The sequence below is a fragment of the Sus scrofa genome, chromosome 6, assembly GCF_000003025.6.
Source record: "Sus scrofa isolate TJ Tabasco breed Duroc chromosome 6, Sscrofa11.1, whole genome shotgun sequence".
Classification (NCBI taxonomy): Eukaryota; Metazoa; Chordata; class Mammalia; order Artiodactyla; family Suidae; genus Sus; species Sus scrofa.
The window spans coordinates 62,338,077-62,352,095 of record NC_010448.4 but is presented as its reverse complement, the minus strand read 5'-3'; the positions used below and the strand labels follow the sequence as shown (position 1 = coordinate 62,352,095).

Here is a 14,019-nt window from a genome sequence, read left to right as displayed (position 1 = left end):
AGTACCAGGACACTATTATCCCAGAGACCCTAAGGGTGGGGGTAGGACCAATGAGGCTCTATAATAAGCTCCACAAACCAGTATCCCTAGGCAAATCCAATGGTTACAACATTCTGTGGAAAAGAGGAGGTCGTTTGAGAGTTTGAAAACCACAGGCCAGCATGCTTGGGCTCAGGCGGCTAAGTACTCCTGCCAACCCAGGAGCCAGGTGAGCTCCCGATGTCTAAATGACCTCTGGGCCTCAGTTCTCAGAAGTGACTCCCCCCCAAAAAAAAAAGAAAAAAGAAAATAACAACAACAAAAAAGAAGGGACTCTTCCCAACTATGCAATCTCTTACAGGATTCAACCTTCCCGTATATCTTATGGCCTCTCTTCTCATCTGCACTTCCCCTGAGCAGCTTTTGGAGAAACTTTTAGAATCCTATCGCAGGCAGGGACCCTCCTTCGTTCACAGCCCCGAGAATGAAAGTCAAACTCCTCAGACACAACTCCACCTATTTTTGGCCTCCAGACCTCAGATGGAACCCAGGTTTCCCGAATCCTCGAGTCTCAGCCTGATCGCCAAGCCTTTGCATCCACGGGACGTCCCTCCGCCTATAACCTCTTCCACAAACCAGCACACTATCCATCAGAAACAGGGCCCCATCCACGACGGCCTCGCTGTCCTGGACGCAGGGGCCTGGGCTGCAGGCACGAGAGCAGGGGTTCCACCCCCGGGGCTTTAGTGTCTGGCGGGGAGAGAGTCTGAGGAAGAGCATTTACCCGAGGTGGGTCCCTCAGCATGGCCACTAGCATCGGGCTCTGCAGGTGGAGTCGGGGAGACACTGAGGTCTTGATCCCAGCCTGTTGCAGGTCACTCCGAGGTGCGCCGCCACCAAGCCTAGGGCCCGAATCTGTGGATGCCTCTGGCACTTTCTTGTTCAGAAACCTCCGGCTCCTGAGCCTCCAAGTGGGTACACTGACCTGAGAAGCCAAAACGACAGCCACGAGGAGGACACCAGAAGTCCCACCCCCAACAAGATGCGCATGCACCGAAATGCCCCGACCCTGGGCTTTCACTGGCTCAACTGCTGCCACCACTGGGTACATTGCCCTCTGGGTAGTGTAGTTCCCACACCTGCAACGGTGCAGGTAGCTGTCCTAGTCCACCTTGGCAAGATCTGCCCGGCACAAACATGGCCATTACTTTGTAATAACTTTAAAGGGAGTATAATCTAACTATACTTTAATAAAAGTTTTAAAACTTAAAAAGAGGAGTTCCCTTTGTGGCTCAGCGGTTAACGAACCCAACTAGGATCCATAAGGATGCAGGTCCGATCCCTGGCCTCGCTCAGTGGGTTAGGATGTGGAGTTGCCATGAGCTGTGGTCTAGGTCCCAGATGTGGCTTGGATCCTTCATTGCTGTGGTGTAGGCCAGCAGCTGCAACTCCGACTGGATCCCTGGCCTGGGAACTTGAATATGCCACAGGTGTGGCTCAAAAAAAAAAAAAAATTTATTTGTATCTCTTGGGTAACTGGGAAAACCAGTTTGACTTGTGACAAGTGGAATTTGGCCATGTATTTCAAAATACAATGAAATGAAAATAATGCTCTTAAGTGCCAGGGATCTCATGGGGTTTGCCCAGGGTGTTCCCTCTATTGAAAAGGGAAATGACTAAGTTATGGGAGTGCAGAGAACCCAGACTTCCTCCTGACAGCAGCAAGGGAAGCAAGGGAAAGTGATCAACTTTCTTAGGTGTGTACACACACCACCAGATGCTTTTACCAGGGTGGTTATTTAGCAGACACCTGTGGAGCAACGACAGCAAGAATCTTCCCTAGGGTGCTGCCTGACTCACCTTCTTCTCTGACACAATGCATCACGCTGATAACTGGGCTGAGGGGACATCTGACTCAGCTAGGCCTGGCCAATCTGTTCCCACCTGGTGGGCTATGTGACATGGATATCAGGTGTGGCCAAAGTGTGAGGGCCACTGGGGTTAAGCTTGTATTCATAGCAGTATGTACCTACCTGGAGATCCTGGTAGAGACAGGGAGACAGAGGGATGAGGGCTCCTTCCAGGTGGCATTTTCTTGACCTAACAGGCCTTGACTGAGGACAGAATGAGGGAGGCTGCAGAGGCCCTGCATGGAGGAGAGGTGAGCCACCATCCCACGTCTCCAGCATCACTTCTGAATACAAGGTCTTGTGGTTCCTACCTAGCTGTCCCTACGCCTCCAGGTAAACATCTGAGTCATGTGCCCCCAAACACCTGAATAGTCAAATTGAAGCAAGCCACTGACCACTGAGTAGTTGGATGGTTTCAAAGCCAGGCACCCAGGTGGATCAGGAAGACCCAGAAAGACCCAGGCCCAGATCACCAAGGTCTCCTGGGGGCCAACCGGTGTAATGCAACTGTGGCCCAAAGCAAAGTCCTTCACGGAGGAAGCCACTGGAGATGACACAATGGCTCTCCTGTAGGACTGAGGGAGGAGAAGCAGATATTAACTGCTCTGGGACATCCACAGAATGGGAAAATGATCCCAATAATTCCAACAATAACAGCAGCAGCAGCTGAGTCTGAACCTTGCTGTGCATCTGTCCTCAGCTTAGGGCTTTCCATGTCGTGAAAAAAGGATGTCCCCAGTTCTGTAGCTAGACTCCCACGTTTGAGTCCAGCCTCTAGAATCTGACACTGTGGTGTGACTTTGGGGAACTCACTTCATCTTTCTGATCCTGGATTTCCTCAGCAACACAATAACAGTCCCCGTTGCCCAGAGCACTGTGAGGATTACGAAGAAATGTTCAGGAGTTCCTGTCATGGTGCAGCGGAAATGAATCCAATTAGGAACCATGAGGTTGCGGGTTTGATCCCTTGCCTCGCTCAGTGTTAGTTAAGGATCCGGCGCTGCCATGAGCTGTGGTGTAGGTTGCAGATGCGGCTCAGATCTAGTGTTGCTGTGGCTCTGGAATAGGCCAGCAGCTACAGCTCGGATAAACCCCTAGCCTGGGAACCTCCAAATGCCATGGGTGTGGCCCTAAAAATGGACAAAAGACAAAAAAAAAAAAAAAGAGAAAGAAAGAAAAGAAATGTTCAAAATGCAAGCCCCAGTTCCCACTGTGGCTTGGTGGGTTACAAATCCAATTACTTACTATCCGTGAGGATGCAGGTTCAATCCCTGGCCTTGCTCAGTGGGTTAAGGATCTGGCATTGTAAACGATTATTCCATAAAGCAAGAATCACTTGTTATTCAAAGAGTGAAAATGGGTAACATTCCAATCTATCTTTGTTGTTGCTCTGTCCTACTCATTAAAGAAAAACAGCCCCAACTCATAAAGAAAAATATCCCAAATGACAGGAGCACACATTTTATCAAAGACATTCACACTCCAAACAATGCTCATTATGAATCCTTAAGGAAATGCAATTAAAGCAATAGTGAGATAGCATGACACACTTATTAAGAGAGCTAACACTGGAGTTCCCTTGTGGTTCATCAGGTTAAGGATCTGGTGTTGTTACTTTTGTGGCTGAGGTCACTGTTGTGCCTTGAGTTTGATCCCTGACCCAGGAACTTCTGCATACTATATGCTGTGGGGGCTGCCCCCCCACCAAAAAAAATGAGAGCTAAAATTAAAATAATTGAACAACTCAGGATTCACTAGGATGTGAAGAAATGAAATTCTCATACACTGCCAGTAATAATGCAAAAAGTAGTCAGTCATTTTATTTTTCGTATCTTGGCCACTCCTGTGACACATGAAAGTTCTTGGAGTCAAGGATCAAACCCATGTCACAGCAGCAACCCAAGTTACTGCAGTAACAATGCCAACCCTTAACCCACTGTGCCACAAGAGAACCCTGGTAGTTAAGAGATTTTAGATCAAAACTTGTTAGTTTCTTCAAAAGTTAAACATTCATCTACCCTGTGGCTCAAACACTACTCTAAGTTATTGACAAAAGATAAAATATATTCATTTGGGAGTTCTCATTGTGGCTTAGCAGTAATGAACCCAACTAGTATCCATGAGGATGTGGGTTCAATCCCTGGCTATGCTCAGTGGGTTAAAGATCTGGCATTGCCATGAACTGTGATATAGGTCAAAGTCAAGGCTTGGATCCCACATTGCTGTGGCTGTGGTCTAGGTCTATCAGCTTCTGGCCTGATAACTTCCATATGCCATGGACGTGGCCCTAAAAAAAGTATATATATATATAACACATCCATTTGAAGAAATACATACAAATGTTTGTATCATGTTTATTTTTAAATTGTCAAAACCTGGAAACAACCCAAATGCCCATAAACAGATGAATGAATAGTGATATATCCAAAGATCACTCAACGACAAAAAAGGATGAGCTATTCACACATCAATGATAAATCTCTAAGTAGCTATACACCACACAGTAAACCAAGAAAAAAAGAGTAAACATTTAATGATTCCAGCCATGTAAATTCTAGAAAATGCGTAAGTTTCAATTTTAAGTGAAACTGAAAATGAATAAGTGGTTATTTGGAGGGAGGGGAGAGATTATAAAAGGACATGAGATAAATATACAATGATGGATATGGCATTATGACTATGATGATGGTTTCAAAGGTTCATATCTACATCAAAACTTTAAATGTGTATACTTTTTTTTGTCTTTTTAGGGATGCATGTGTATCACATGGAAGTTCTTGGGTTAGGGGTTGAATGAGAGTTGCAGCTTCTGGCTTATGCCACAGCCACAGCCTCACGAGATCCAAGCCACATCTTTGACCTATGCCACAGCTTGCTGCAATGCTGGCTCCTTAAGCCAGTGAGGGAGGCCAGGGATCAAATCTGCATCCTTATGGTTACTATTTGGGTTCTTAACCAACTAAGCCACAGGGGGATTCTTAAAATATCACTGAGATCACAAGAATCCACAAACCTTTACTTGGAGGACCAGAGGTCAGCTTCCCTGAGTGGACTGGAGTGATGACTGACGCAGACTGTGGGGACATACCAGGCAATTGACCATAGCTTTTTCTTTAATTTTTCTTTTTTGGCTTGAGGCGTGCAGAAGATCCTGGGCCAGGGATCAAACCTGCACCACAACATCAGATCCTTAACCTCTAAACCACCAGGGAATTCCCAAGGCCAGAGAAGTTGGCAGTGACATAAATCTGGCAAGACTTGGGCAATTAGAGCCACATACACTTTCCTATAACTCAAACTTACAGAGGATTGTCTGTGAACATTTGTACAAAATTGAACTCAGACAGATGGCTCTTTCAGTGCCATTATACTGAACAGGACAATTGTACAGTTCCTAAAAAGATAAGACCTTTACATGGTGTAAACTCTTCAATGTCAAAAGAAGGTAGTTTTTTTCCTGAAGGATTTCCCACATTACACTTATAAGGTTTCACCAGTGTGAACTTTCTCATGATGATGAAGGCTAGAGCTCAAGGTAAAAGATTTCCCACATTCATTGCACTTACAAGGTGTTTCTCTTGCATGAACTCTGATGATCCTGGAGGCCAGACCTAGCAGTAAAAGATTTCCCACTAACTGTACCCATAAGGCCTTTCTCCTGAGTGATCTCTCTGATGATAATGGAGGCCAGTGTAATTGGTAAAAGATTTCCCACATTTACCACACCCATAAAGCCTTTCTCCAGTGTGAACTCTCTGATGATCACGGAGGCCACATGTACCAGTAAATGATTTCCCACATTCACTGCACCCATAAGGCCTTTCTCCTGAGTGAACTCTCTGATGATAACAGAGGCGTGAGCTACTGGTAAGATTTTCCACATTCACTGCACCCATAAGGCCTTTTTCCAGTATGAACTTTCTGATGAACATGGAGAACACCTCTACCAGTAGAAGAATTCCCACATTCATAGCACTGATAAGACCTTTCTTCACCATGAACCCTCTGATGATTATGGAGGCCAATGATATGGTAAAAAATTTCCCACATTCACTGCATTCATAAGGCATCTCTCCAGTGTGAACTTTCCAATGATGTTGGAAAGTAGACCTCACAGTAAAAGTTTTCCCACATTCAATGAACTTATACAGCATTTTTCCAGTGTGAATGCTCTGTTGTTGAATAAGGATGGAGCAATTAAAACTAAAAGACGGTGCACATTCACTGCAAAGGTAATATTTTTGTTACCTTTAGGTATAGCTTCGATTCGACTCCTAGCCTGGGAATCTCCATGTGCTGTAGGTGCGGCCCTAGAAAAAGACAAAAATAAATAAATAAATAAATAAATATTTAAAAATTAAAAAAAATAAAAATGGACCTATGGAGTTCCAATTGTGGCTCAGTGTTGACAAATCCAACTAGTATCCATGAGGATGCAGGTTCGAGCCCTGGCCTCGCTCAATGGGTTAAGGATCTAATGTTGCTGTGAGCTATGGTATAGGTCATAGACAGAACTCACATCTGGCATTGATGTGGCTCTGGTGTAGGCCAGCAGCTGCAGCTCTGATTCAATCCTTAGCCATGGAACTTCTGTATGCCAGTGGTGCAGTTCTTAAAAGATAAAAATTTAAAAATTACAAATAAATAAAAATGGAACTAGACTTCAAGCTTTTCTCCCTCCACCATGGTCACACTTTGGTCCATCAACACTCATCTAGATTTTAGCAGTAGCCTCCTCCTAGATTCCCTGCCACCTACATTAACCCCATAATCTCTTCTTCATAGTGTAGCCTGATGGAGCTTTTTTTTTTTTTTTTCTCCTTTTTTGAGTCACACCTGTGACATATGGAGGTACCTGAGGTAGGGATCAAATGAGAGCTGCAGCTGCTGGCCTATGTCACACCCACGGCAACATCAGATCTGAGTTGCATCTGTGACCTTAACCCACTGAGCGAAGCCTGGGATTGAACCTGCATCCTCACTGATACTAGTCCCATTCTTAACCCACTGAGCCACAATGGGAACTCCTGGATGAAGTCTTTCTTTTCTTTTTTTGCTTTTTAGGGCCTCACCTGCAGCATATGGAGGTTCCAAGGCCAGGAGTCAAATCGAAGCCACAGCAACACAAGATCCTACACCACAGCTCACAGCAACACTAGATCCTTAATTCATTGAGTGAGGTCAGGGATCGAACCCATATCCTCATGAATCCCAGTCGGGCTCCCGTTAACCACTGAACTGTGAAGGGAACTCCCTGGACTAACCACTGAACTATTGTAGGAGAAAATGTCCCAATAAAATGTAGAAAGGAGAGACCCCAGCCATGATGACTAAGCAAAGTCTAGCCAACTGCCCCGACCAGTCCTCCCCCATGCATCTGCTTCTGTAAATTTGTTTCTGCATCTACTACCTTGCCTGACGTCACTCCAGTCCAACTAGCCAAGCTTGGACCCGAAAGAGGGAGCCCATAAAAGCCTTGTGAAACCCTTCTTCCGGGCTCAGACTCTGGAGAGCGATCTCCTCTGAGCCCGCCGGCGTCATAAACCTGAGTTCTCCAACTCTCTGAGTGCTCACTTGGTTTCTCGCCGGGTAAAAGAGCTGATCCACTGCAGCCACAGAGCTGCTGGAGCTGGTATGCTACAGCCACGGGGCTGTCACCAGAGCTGATACGCTGCAGCACAGGGCTGCTGGGTATCTGCCGTAACACTATGAAGGAACTCCTTTTAAACCTAGTTAAGATTCTCCTTCCTCTTATACAAATCTCTAACTCCATAATAAAGATGCCCAGATTCTCAGGCAACCACAGTACAGGCTTGATTTTTTTTTTCCCCCTTTTTAGGGCAGCACCCGCAGCATTTGAAAGTTCCCAGGATAGGGGTCATATTGGAGCTACAGCTGCCGGCCTACACCACTGCAATACCCAAACTGAGCCTCGTCTGGGACCTACACCACAGCTCCTGGCAACACCGGATTCTTGACCCACTGATGGAGGCCAGGGATCCAACCTGCATCCTCATGGGTACTACTTGGGTTTGTTACCACTGAGCTATGATGGCAACTCCCCAGGCTTGATCCTTGATTCCTGCTCTTTGTTCTTAACAGGAAGAATGGAAACATGCTGTACCCTGTTCCCAACTCAGTCACACCGCCAAGCATTTGCTCATGCTGCTATGTGTGTTCCTGGAATAATGTGCACATCTATTTACATTTGTTGCCAAAAATGGCTAGGCCTCTGTTACCTTTGGCTTCACTGGGGTTCTCCCAGGGTCCCCACACAGGCAAGAGCTAGAAAAACAGAAAGGGAAGTGTCTCAAGACAACACAATACCAGCCACTAGGCAGGTGGTGTCAGGACCAGGGAGGGCCTCAGACATCCTCGCTTTCCTTGTTCCCAAAATTCTTTTTCAACCTTCAGAACATATGGGAAGAGGAAGGCAGCCATGGCTGGGCTTCAGGCGTGCAGTACACCCCCGTATCCCCACCCGGTCCTGGAACCAGGTGGCCTGGGGTTAACTTAGTACCCTCTGTGTTCCAGTCTTCAAAGCTATCTCTTACTAGATCTGTAACCGTGAACAAGGGCTTCGCTTCTCTGGGCCTCACTGTTCTCACCACCTTCAAGTCTGTTCCCCCTCTGAGCAGCTTTTTGGTAAGCTTTTAAATCCCTAATGCAGACTGTCCTCTTCCGTTCCACCCTCCATAGCTCCCAGGTCCCTCCGTTTGGCAGTCCAGGCGTGACTCCACCTCACATTCAAAGTTTCCTGAAGACACAGGATGCACCTCGGGTTTCCCGTATCCTCCCAGCCCTGCCCGACCTCCAAGCCTTGGCACCTGCCGACCCCTCCACCTGTACCCTCTCCCATGAGCCATGACACCGCCAGAAACTAGGCCTCACCCACGACCGCCTCACCATCCTGGACACTGGGCCTGGGCTGCAGGCATGTGAGCAGGCGCCCCGCACTCGGGGTGGGGGCTGTGAGGGGCCCGAAGGACCAGCGTTTACCTGAAGCGGGTGCCTGGGCGCGGCGGCAGCCAATGCGTCTGTGGGCGGAGCGGCGCAGGGTGTAGCTGTCCCCACCCCGACCCTGGGCTCAGAGCCTCTGTCCCGGGGAGCAACACTGAGAAACCATAGTGGCTGCCACCAGGGGGCTAACGGAAGTCCAGCCTTAACAGGATTCCTAGGCATGGAAATACCCCTGTCCTGGTCTTTCATTGGAGAAACATTACCCAGAACACATTGTCCTTCCTGTGCAGTGTGTTCTGGGTAGTGTAGGCCCCACAGCGCTTCAGGGCCAGAGCAGGGGTGGTGCTCAGCCAGGCCCCGCAGAGCCAAGTCACTGGTTACCTAGAGAGACCCTGGGAAAAGGCATCTAGGCTTCAAGGGCTGGGGAGGAGTTTCCTTCTTAAATGCGCCAAAGGCTAACTGTACGGGAGTGTTGTTTGCAATTGATCAGCAAAGTGGTTAGAGATAGAGGGGAGGAAACTTCCTCTACATAGTTCTTAACATTTCAGCTCAGGCTCAGTAAGTAAAGGCAGTAACAATGTAGGAGAAAATGTCCCAATAAAATGCAGAAAGGAGAGACCCCAGCCATGATGACTAAGCAAAGTCTAGCCAACTGCCCCGACCAGTCCTCCCCCATGCATCTGCTTCTGTAAATTTGTTTCTGCATCTACTACCTTGCCTGACGTCACTCCAGTCCAACTAGCCAAGCTTGGACCCGAAAGAGGGAGCCCATAAAAGCCTTGTGAAACCCTTCTTCCGGGCTCAGACTCTGGAGAGCGATCTCCTCTGAGCCCGCCGGCGTCATAAACCTGAGTTCTCCAACTCTCTGAGTGCTCACTTGGTTTCTCGCCAGGTAAAAGAGCTGATCCACTGCAGCCACAGAGCTGCTGGAGCTGGTATGCTACAGCCACGGGGCTGTCGCCAGAGCTGATACGCTGCAGCACAGGGCTGCTGGGTATCTGCCGTAACAACAAGAGAAAAACAAACAGGAGTTTACTAACATGTATTGTACATAAAGAGTTCCGCTGTGGCGCAGTGGGTTAAGGGTCCTACTTGTTTTCGTGGCGGTATGGGTTGAATCCCCAGCCTAGTGCGGTGGATTAAAGATCACCCTGCATTGCTTCAGCTGTAGAGTAGGTCGCAGCTCCAGCTCGGATTGAATCCCTACCCCGAGAACTTCCATGTGGTAGGGGGCGCCCAAAAAAGAAAATCAAACAAATGTATTACCTACCTAAACATCCTTGTGGGAGCGAATTCACATTTTATGATGTTGCTACCTAAGAATCTGGAGAGAGCTCAGCAATATTTGGGTTTTGTCCCCTTTCTTGGCACAGAGCTCCTCAGACACGTGGACTGTTCCTGAATTATAGAAGTACAGTATCTTTTTTTTTTCTCCTTCTTAGGCCTGCACCTGTGGCATATGGAAGTTTCCAGGCTAGGGGTGAAATCATAGCTACAGCTGCCAGCCTACACCACAGCCACAGCAATGCCAGATCCTTAACCCAATGAGTGAGGCCAGGGATCTAACTGGCATCCTCAGGGATACTAGTCAAATTTGTTTCCACTGAGCCACAAGGGCAACTGCCTGGAAGTATCTTTTGTCATTCACTTTTTAGGTTTGTGCTGCTTAGGTGACTAGGGTGGGGCCCCTCGATAGCCAGGGCATGGGGCTAATCCCCTTGGAAACCTAGAAATTAGAGTTGGAATTTTCAGTCCCACCCAAGACCTCTGGGAAGGAGTGCAGATTAAGCTTTATAACTATTCTTGGAGTTCCCGTCATGACTCAATGGTTAACGATCCACTAGGAACCTTTGTAGGAGAAAATGCCCCAATAAAAATGTAGAAAGGAGAGACCCCGGCCATGATGACTAAGCAAAGTCTAGCCAACTGTCCCAACCACCCTCCCCCACACATCTGCTTCTGTAAATTTGTTTCCACATCTACTCCCTTGCCTGACGTCACTCCAGTCCAACTAGCCAAGCTTGGACCCGAAAGAGGGAGCCCATAAAAGCCTTGTGAAACCCTTCTTCCGGGCTCAGACTCTGGAGAGCGATCTCCTCTGAGCCCGCCGGCGTCATAAACCTGAGTTCTCCAACTCTCTGAGTGCTCACTTGGTTTCTCGCCGGGTAAAAGAGCTGATCCACTGCAGCCACAGAGCTGCTGGAGCTGGTATGCTACAGCCACGGGGCTGTCACCAGAGCTGAATCGCTACAGCGCAGGGCTGCTGGGTAGCTTCTGTAACACCATGAGGTTGTGGGTTCGGTCCCTGGCCTTGCTCAGTGGATTAAGGATCCAGCATTGCTGTGAGCTGTGGTGTAGGTTGCAGATGCGGCTCGGTTCCCGCATTACTGTGGCTCTGGCATAGACCGGTGGCTACGGCTCTGATTAGACCCCCAGCCTGGGAACCTCAAGCCTTGGGAGCAGCCCAAGAAATGGCAAAAAAAAAAAAAAAAGAGAAAAAGAAAGAAAGAAAGAAAAGAAAGAAAGAAACGAAAAGAAAAATAGTAAGCTTTATAGCAATTCTTGAACAAGATTTGATCAGCATCCAGATCATGAACATATGCTGGGAGGGTGAGGTGCCCCGGTTCCATGGGGACAGAATCTCCTCATTCACAGCCATTCCAGACTGCAGTCTATGTACCTCTACCTCTGGCTGCTCATCTGTATCCTTCATAATATCCTTTATAATAAACTTGTAAATGTTTCTCCAATTTCTGTAGCCTCTCTAGCAAATTAATCAACCCCAGGAAAGGAGTTATTGGAAACCGTGATCTATAGCCTAAAGATCACTGGATTTGCAATTGGTATCTGAGGTGAAGGGCAATCTTGTGGGCTTGAGCCCTTGATTTGTGGGATCTAATCTTATCTCCAAATAGATAGTGTCAGAATTTAGTTCATTGCTTGGAGGTGTTGGAAAACACACATTAGACCTGGAGGAAGGAGGCTTTTGAACATTTGTGTGGGAATGAAAAATGGTGCCTGCCATATCAGCAAAGAAAGGTTTCTGCCATTATCAAGCCATTAAGCCACTACCACCACCCCAAGGCTGAGCCTGAGGAGACTAGGACTCAGACAAATGGGCTTCCCCAGGCAACTCCCAGATAGCTGAGGTACATATCAAAGAAAAGACTCTTAGAGCTTCCAAAACAAAGAAAAGCTTTTTTTTTTTTTTTTTTTTTGTCTTTTCTATGGCCACACCCTCAGCATATGGAGGTTCCCAGGCTAGGGGTTTAATTAGAGCTGCAGCCGAAGGCCTATGCCACAGCCACGGCAATGTAGGATCCTTAACCCACTGAGCAAAGCCAGTGGTTCCTAGTCGGATTCGTTAACCACTGAGCTGTGATGGAAACGCCCCACAAAGAAAAGCTTTAAAGTCAGGTTCTGACTACCTGGACTTTGTTGCAAATCTCACATATATCTTGGCTCCACCCATTCCTCTTTCGAGAGGTCTCTCAGAACCATGTGAGAGACTGTCTTCTAGGGCTTGAAATCCTTGGGAAGTTCACCAAATAAAACATATTTCTCAGAGTTCCCATTGTGGCTCAATGGTTTAACAAATCCGATTTGGAACCATGAGGTTGCAGGTTCAATCCCTGGCCTCGCTCAGTGGGTAAAGGATCCGGTGTTGCCATGACCTGTGGTGTAGGTCGCAGATGTGGCTCGGATCTGGAGTTGCTGTGGCTGTGGGGTAGGTTGCAGGTGCAGCTCAGATCTGGCATTGCTGTGGCTGTGGTGTAGGCTAGCAGCTGTAGCTCCAACTCGACCTGTAGCTTGGGAACTTCCACATGCCATGGGTGTGGCTCTAAAAAGCAAAGCAAAACAAAACAAAACAAAACCATATTTCGCAATCTGTGGATTGTGCTTTTTTTTTTCTTTCAGTCAACACGTGTGTGTAGAGCCCTTCACTTTCCATTTAGTTCTCATTTAGACCAATTTCTTGGACAACCAGCTGTATGCTAGGCTCAAGGGGGGAGGCGGACACAGCCTTGAGGACGACCTTTGAACATAATGCAATTGTGCTGAGAAAAATGCCTCCCATGGGAAGGGAGGGCCATGAGAGATGACAAATGATGGTGTTCGTTTTGAAAAAGGAGGGAAGGGGACAGGGCACAACCTTCAGAAGAATGACATGGCTGTTGAAGATATGAAATAAACTGGTTAGAACGGATGGTGAAAAGCTTGACTCTCAGTAGACCTAAATCGTCACTATAGTCTCATGGTCATACATTAGCTAAATGACAGGCTCACAGTGCTATGACAGTTCTGAGGCCAGCCATAAAAGGCACAAAAGTGGGCAGAACCCAGTTCCTGGGTATTGTGCTCCCCCCCCCCAATGTTTGTAATAATCCTCCCACTCATTAGTGTATGAAATTACCCAGCCCATAAAAACTCATAACCTCATATTTTGGGGGCCTCTTGCCTTCTGAAATGACCAATACCGCTACCAGAAATAGGTTACCAGAATCCAGGCTCTTGTTCACGGAGCAAAGAATGAACTTCACAAACACACAGGCAGCAAGCAAGCAAAAGTCTTTGCCACAGGAAGGCACACAGCTCCCAGTAGAGACACTGGGAGTGGGAGGAAGAGTTCCCATCCTCTAATCTTCTAAGGAGGTTTTATCTTTAAAGGCAGGGGTACCAACGTGGGGTCCTGCTCTCAGCCTCTTCCCAATTCGCCTTGTCCAGCACCTATATTGGGCCGTGTCTGCTGGGAGCCGAGTTTCAAGAAGACATTTTCAAGAAGAGAACCTGCCTGATGGCAAAGTCCAGGGGATTCTGAAGAAAGGCTGCAAAGCAGCACGTCCGCCAGCACACAGAAAGCATGAGGCTGTTATGCCTGAGAAAACAAGTTTCTAAATCTCTGTCCTTCCTGTTTTAACAATGACTCTGTGCTCTGTTTATCGTGCCTTAACTCCTCGTTCCTTGCCTTAAAGAAAAAACTCATTAACTTGTTATCTAAATCTTGGGAGTTGTTCTTGCTTGCTAAATGTTTGGGAAATGAACTCTGTTTTCTACACCTAAATTATGTGAGTTTTTAGAAAGATTCCTTTTCCTTCTAAGAGAATCATAGATAACAATGGTATTTGCTAATTGTAGTTTTAAAATAAGTTTTATAGATATAGTTGGAAGC

At 47.2% G+C, this 14,019-nt stretch overlaps 1 protein-coding gene across 2 annotated transcripts in view; it reads right to left on the bottom strand.

The window, feature by feature from the left end:
* LOC100737142 (zinc finger protein 154) overlaps window positions 1–9,488 on the bottom strand; it is a 34,233-nt gene extending 24,745 nt beyond the window's left edge. For both annotated transcript variants that reach the window (XR_002344837.1, XM_021095142.1), the window contains exon 1: window positions 8,889–9,488. Coding sequence is in view for 1 of the 2 variants with exons in the window: in XM_021095142.1 (XP_020950801.1) it covers window positions 8,889–9,098 (210 nt within the window). In the remaining variant the exon portion in view is untranslated. The remainder of the gene's footprint in view (window positions 1–8,888) is intronic.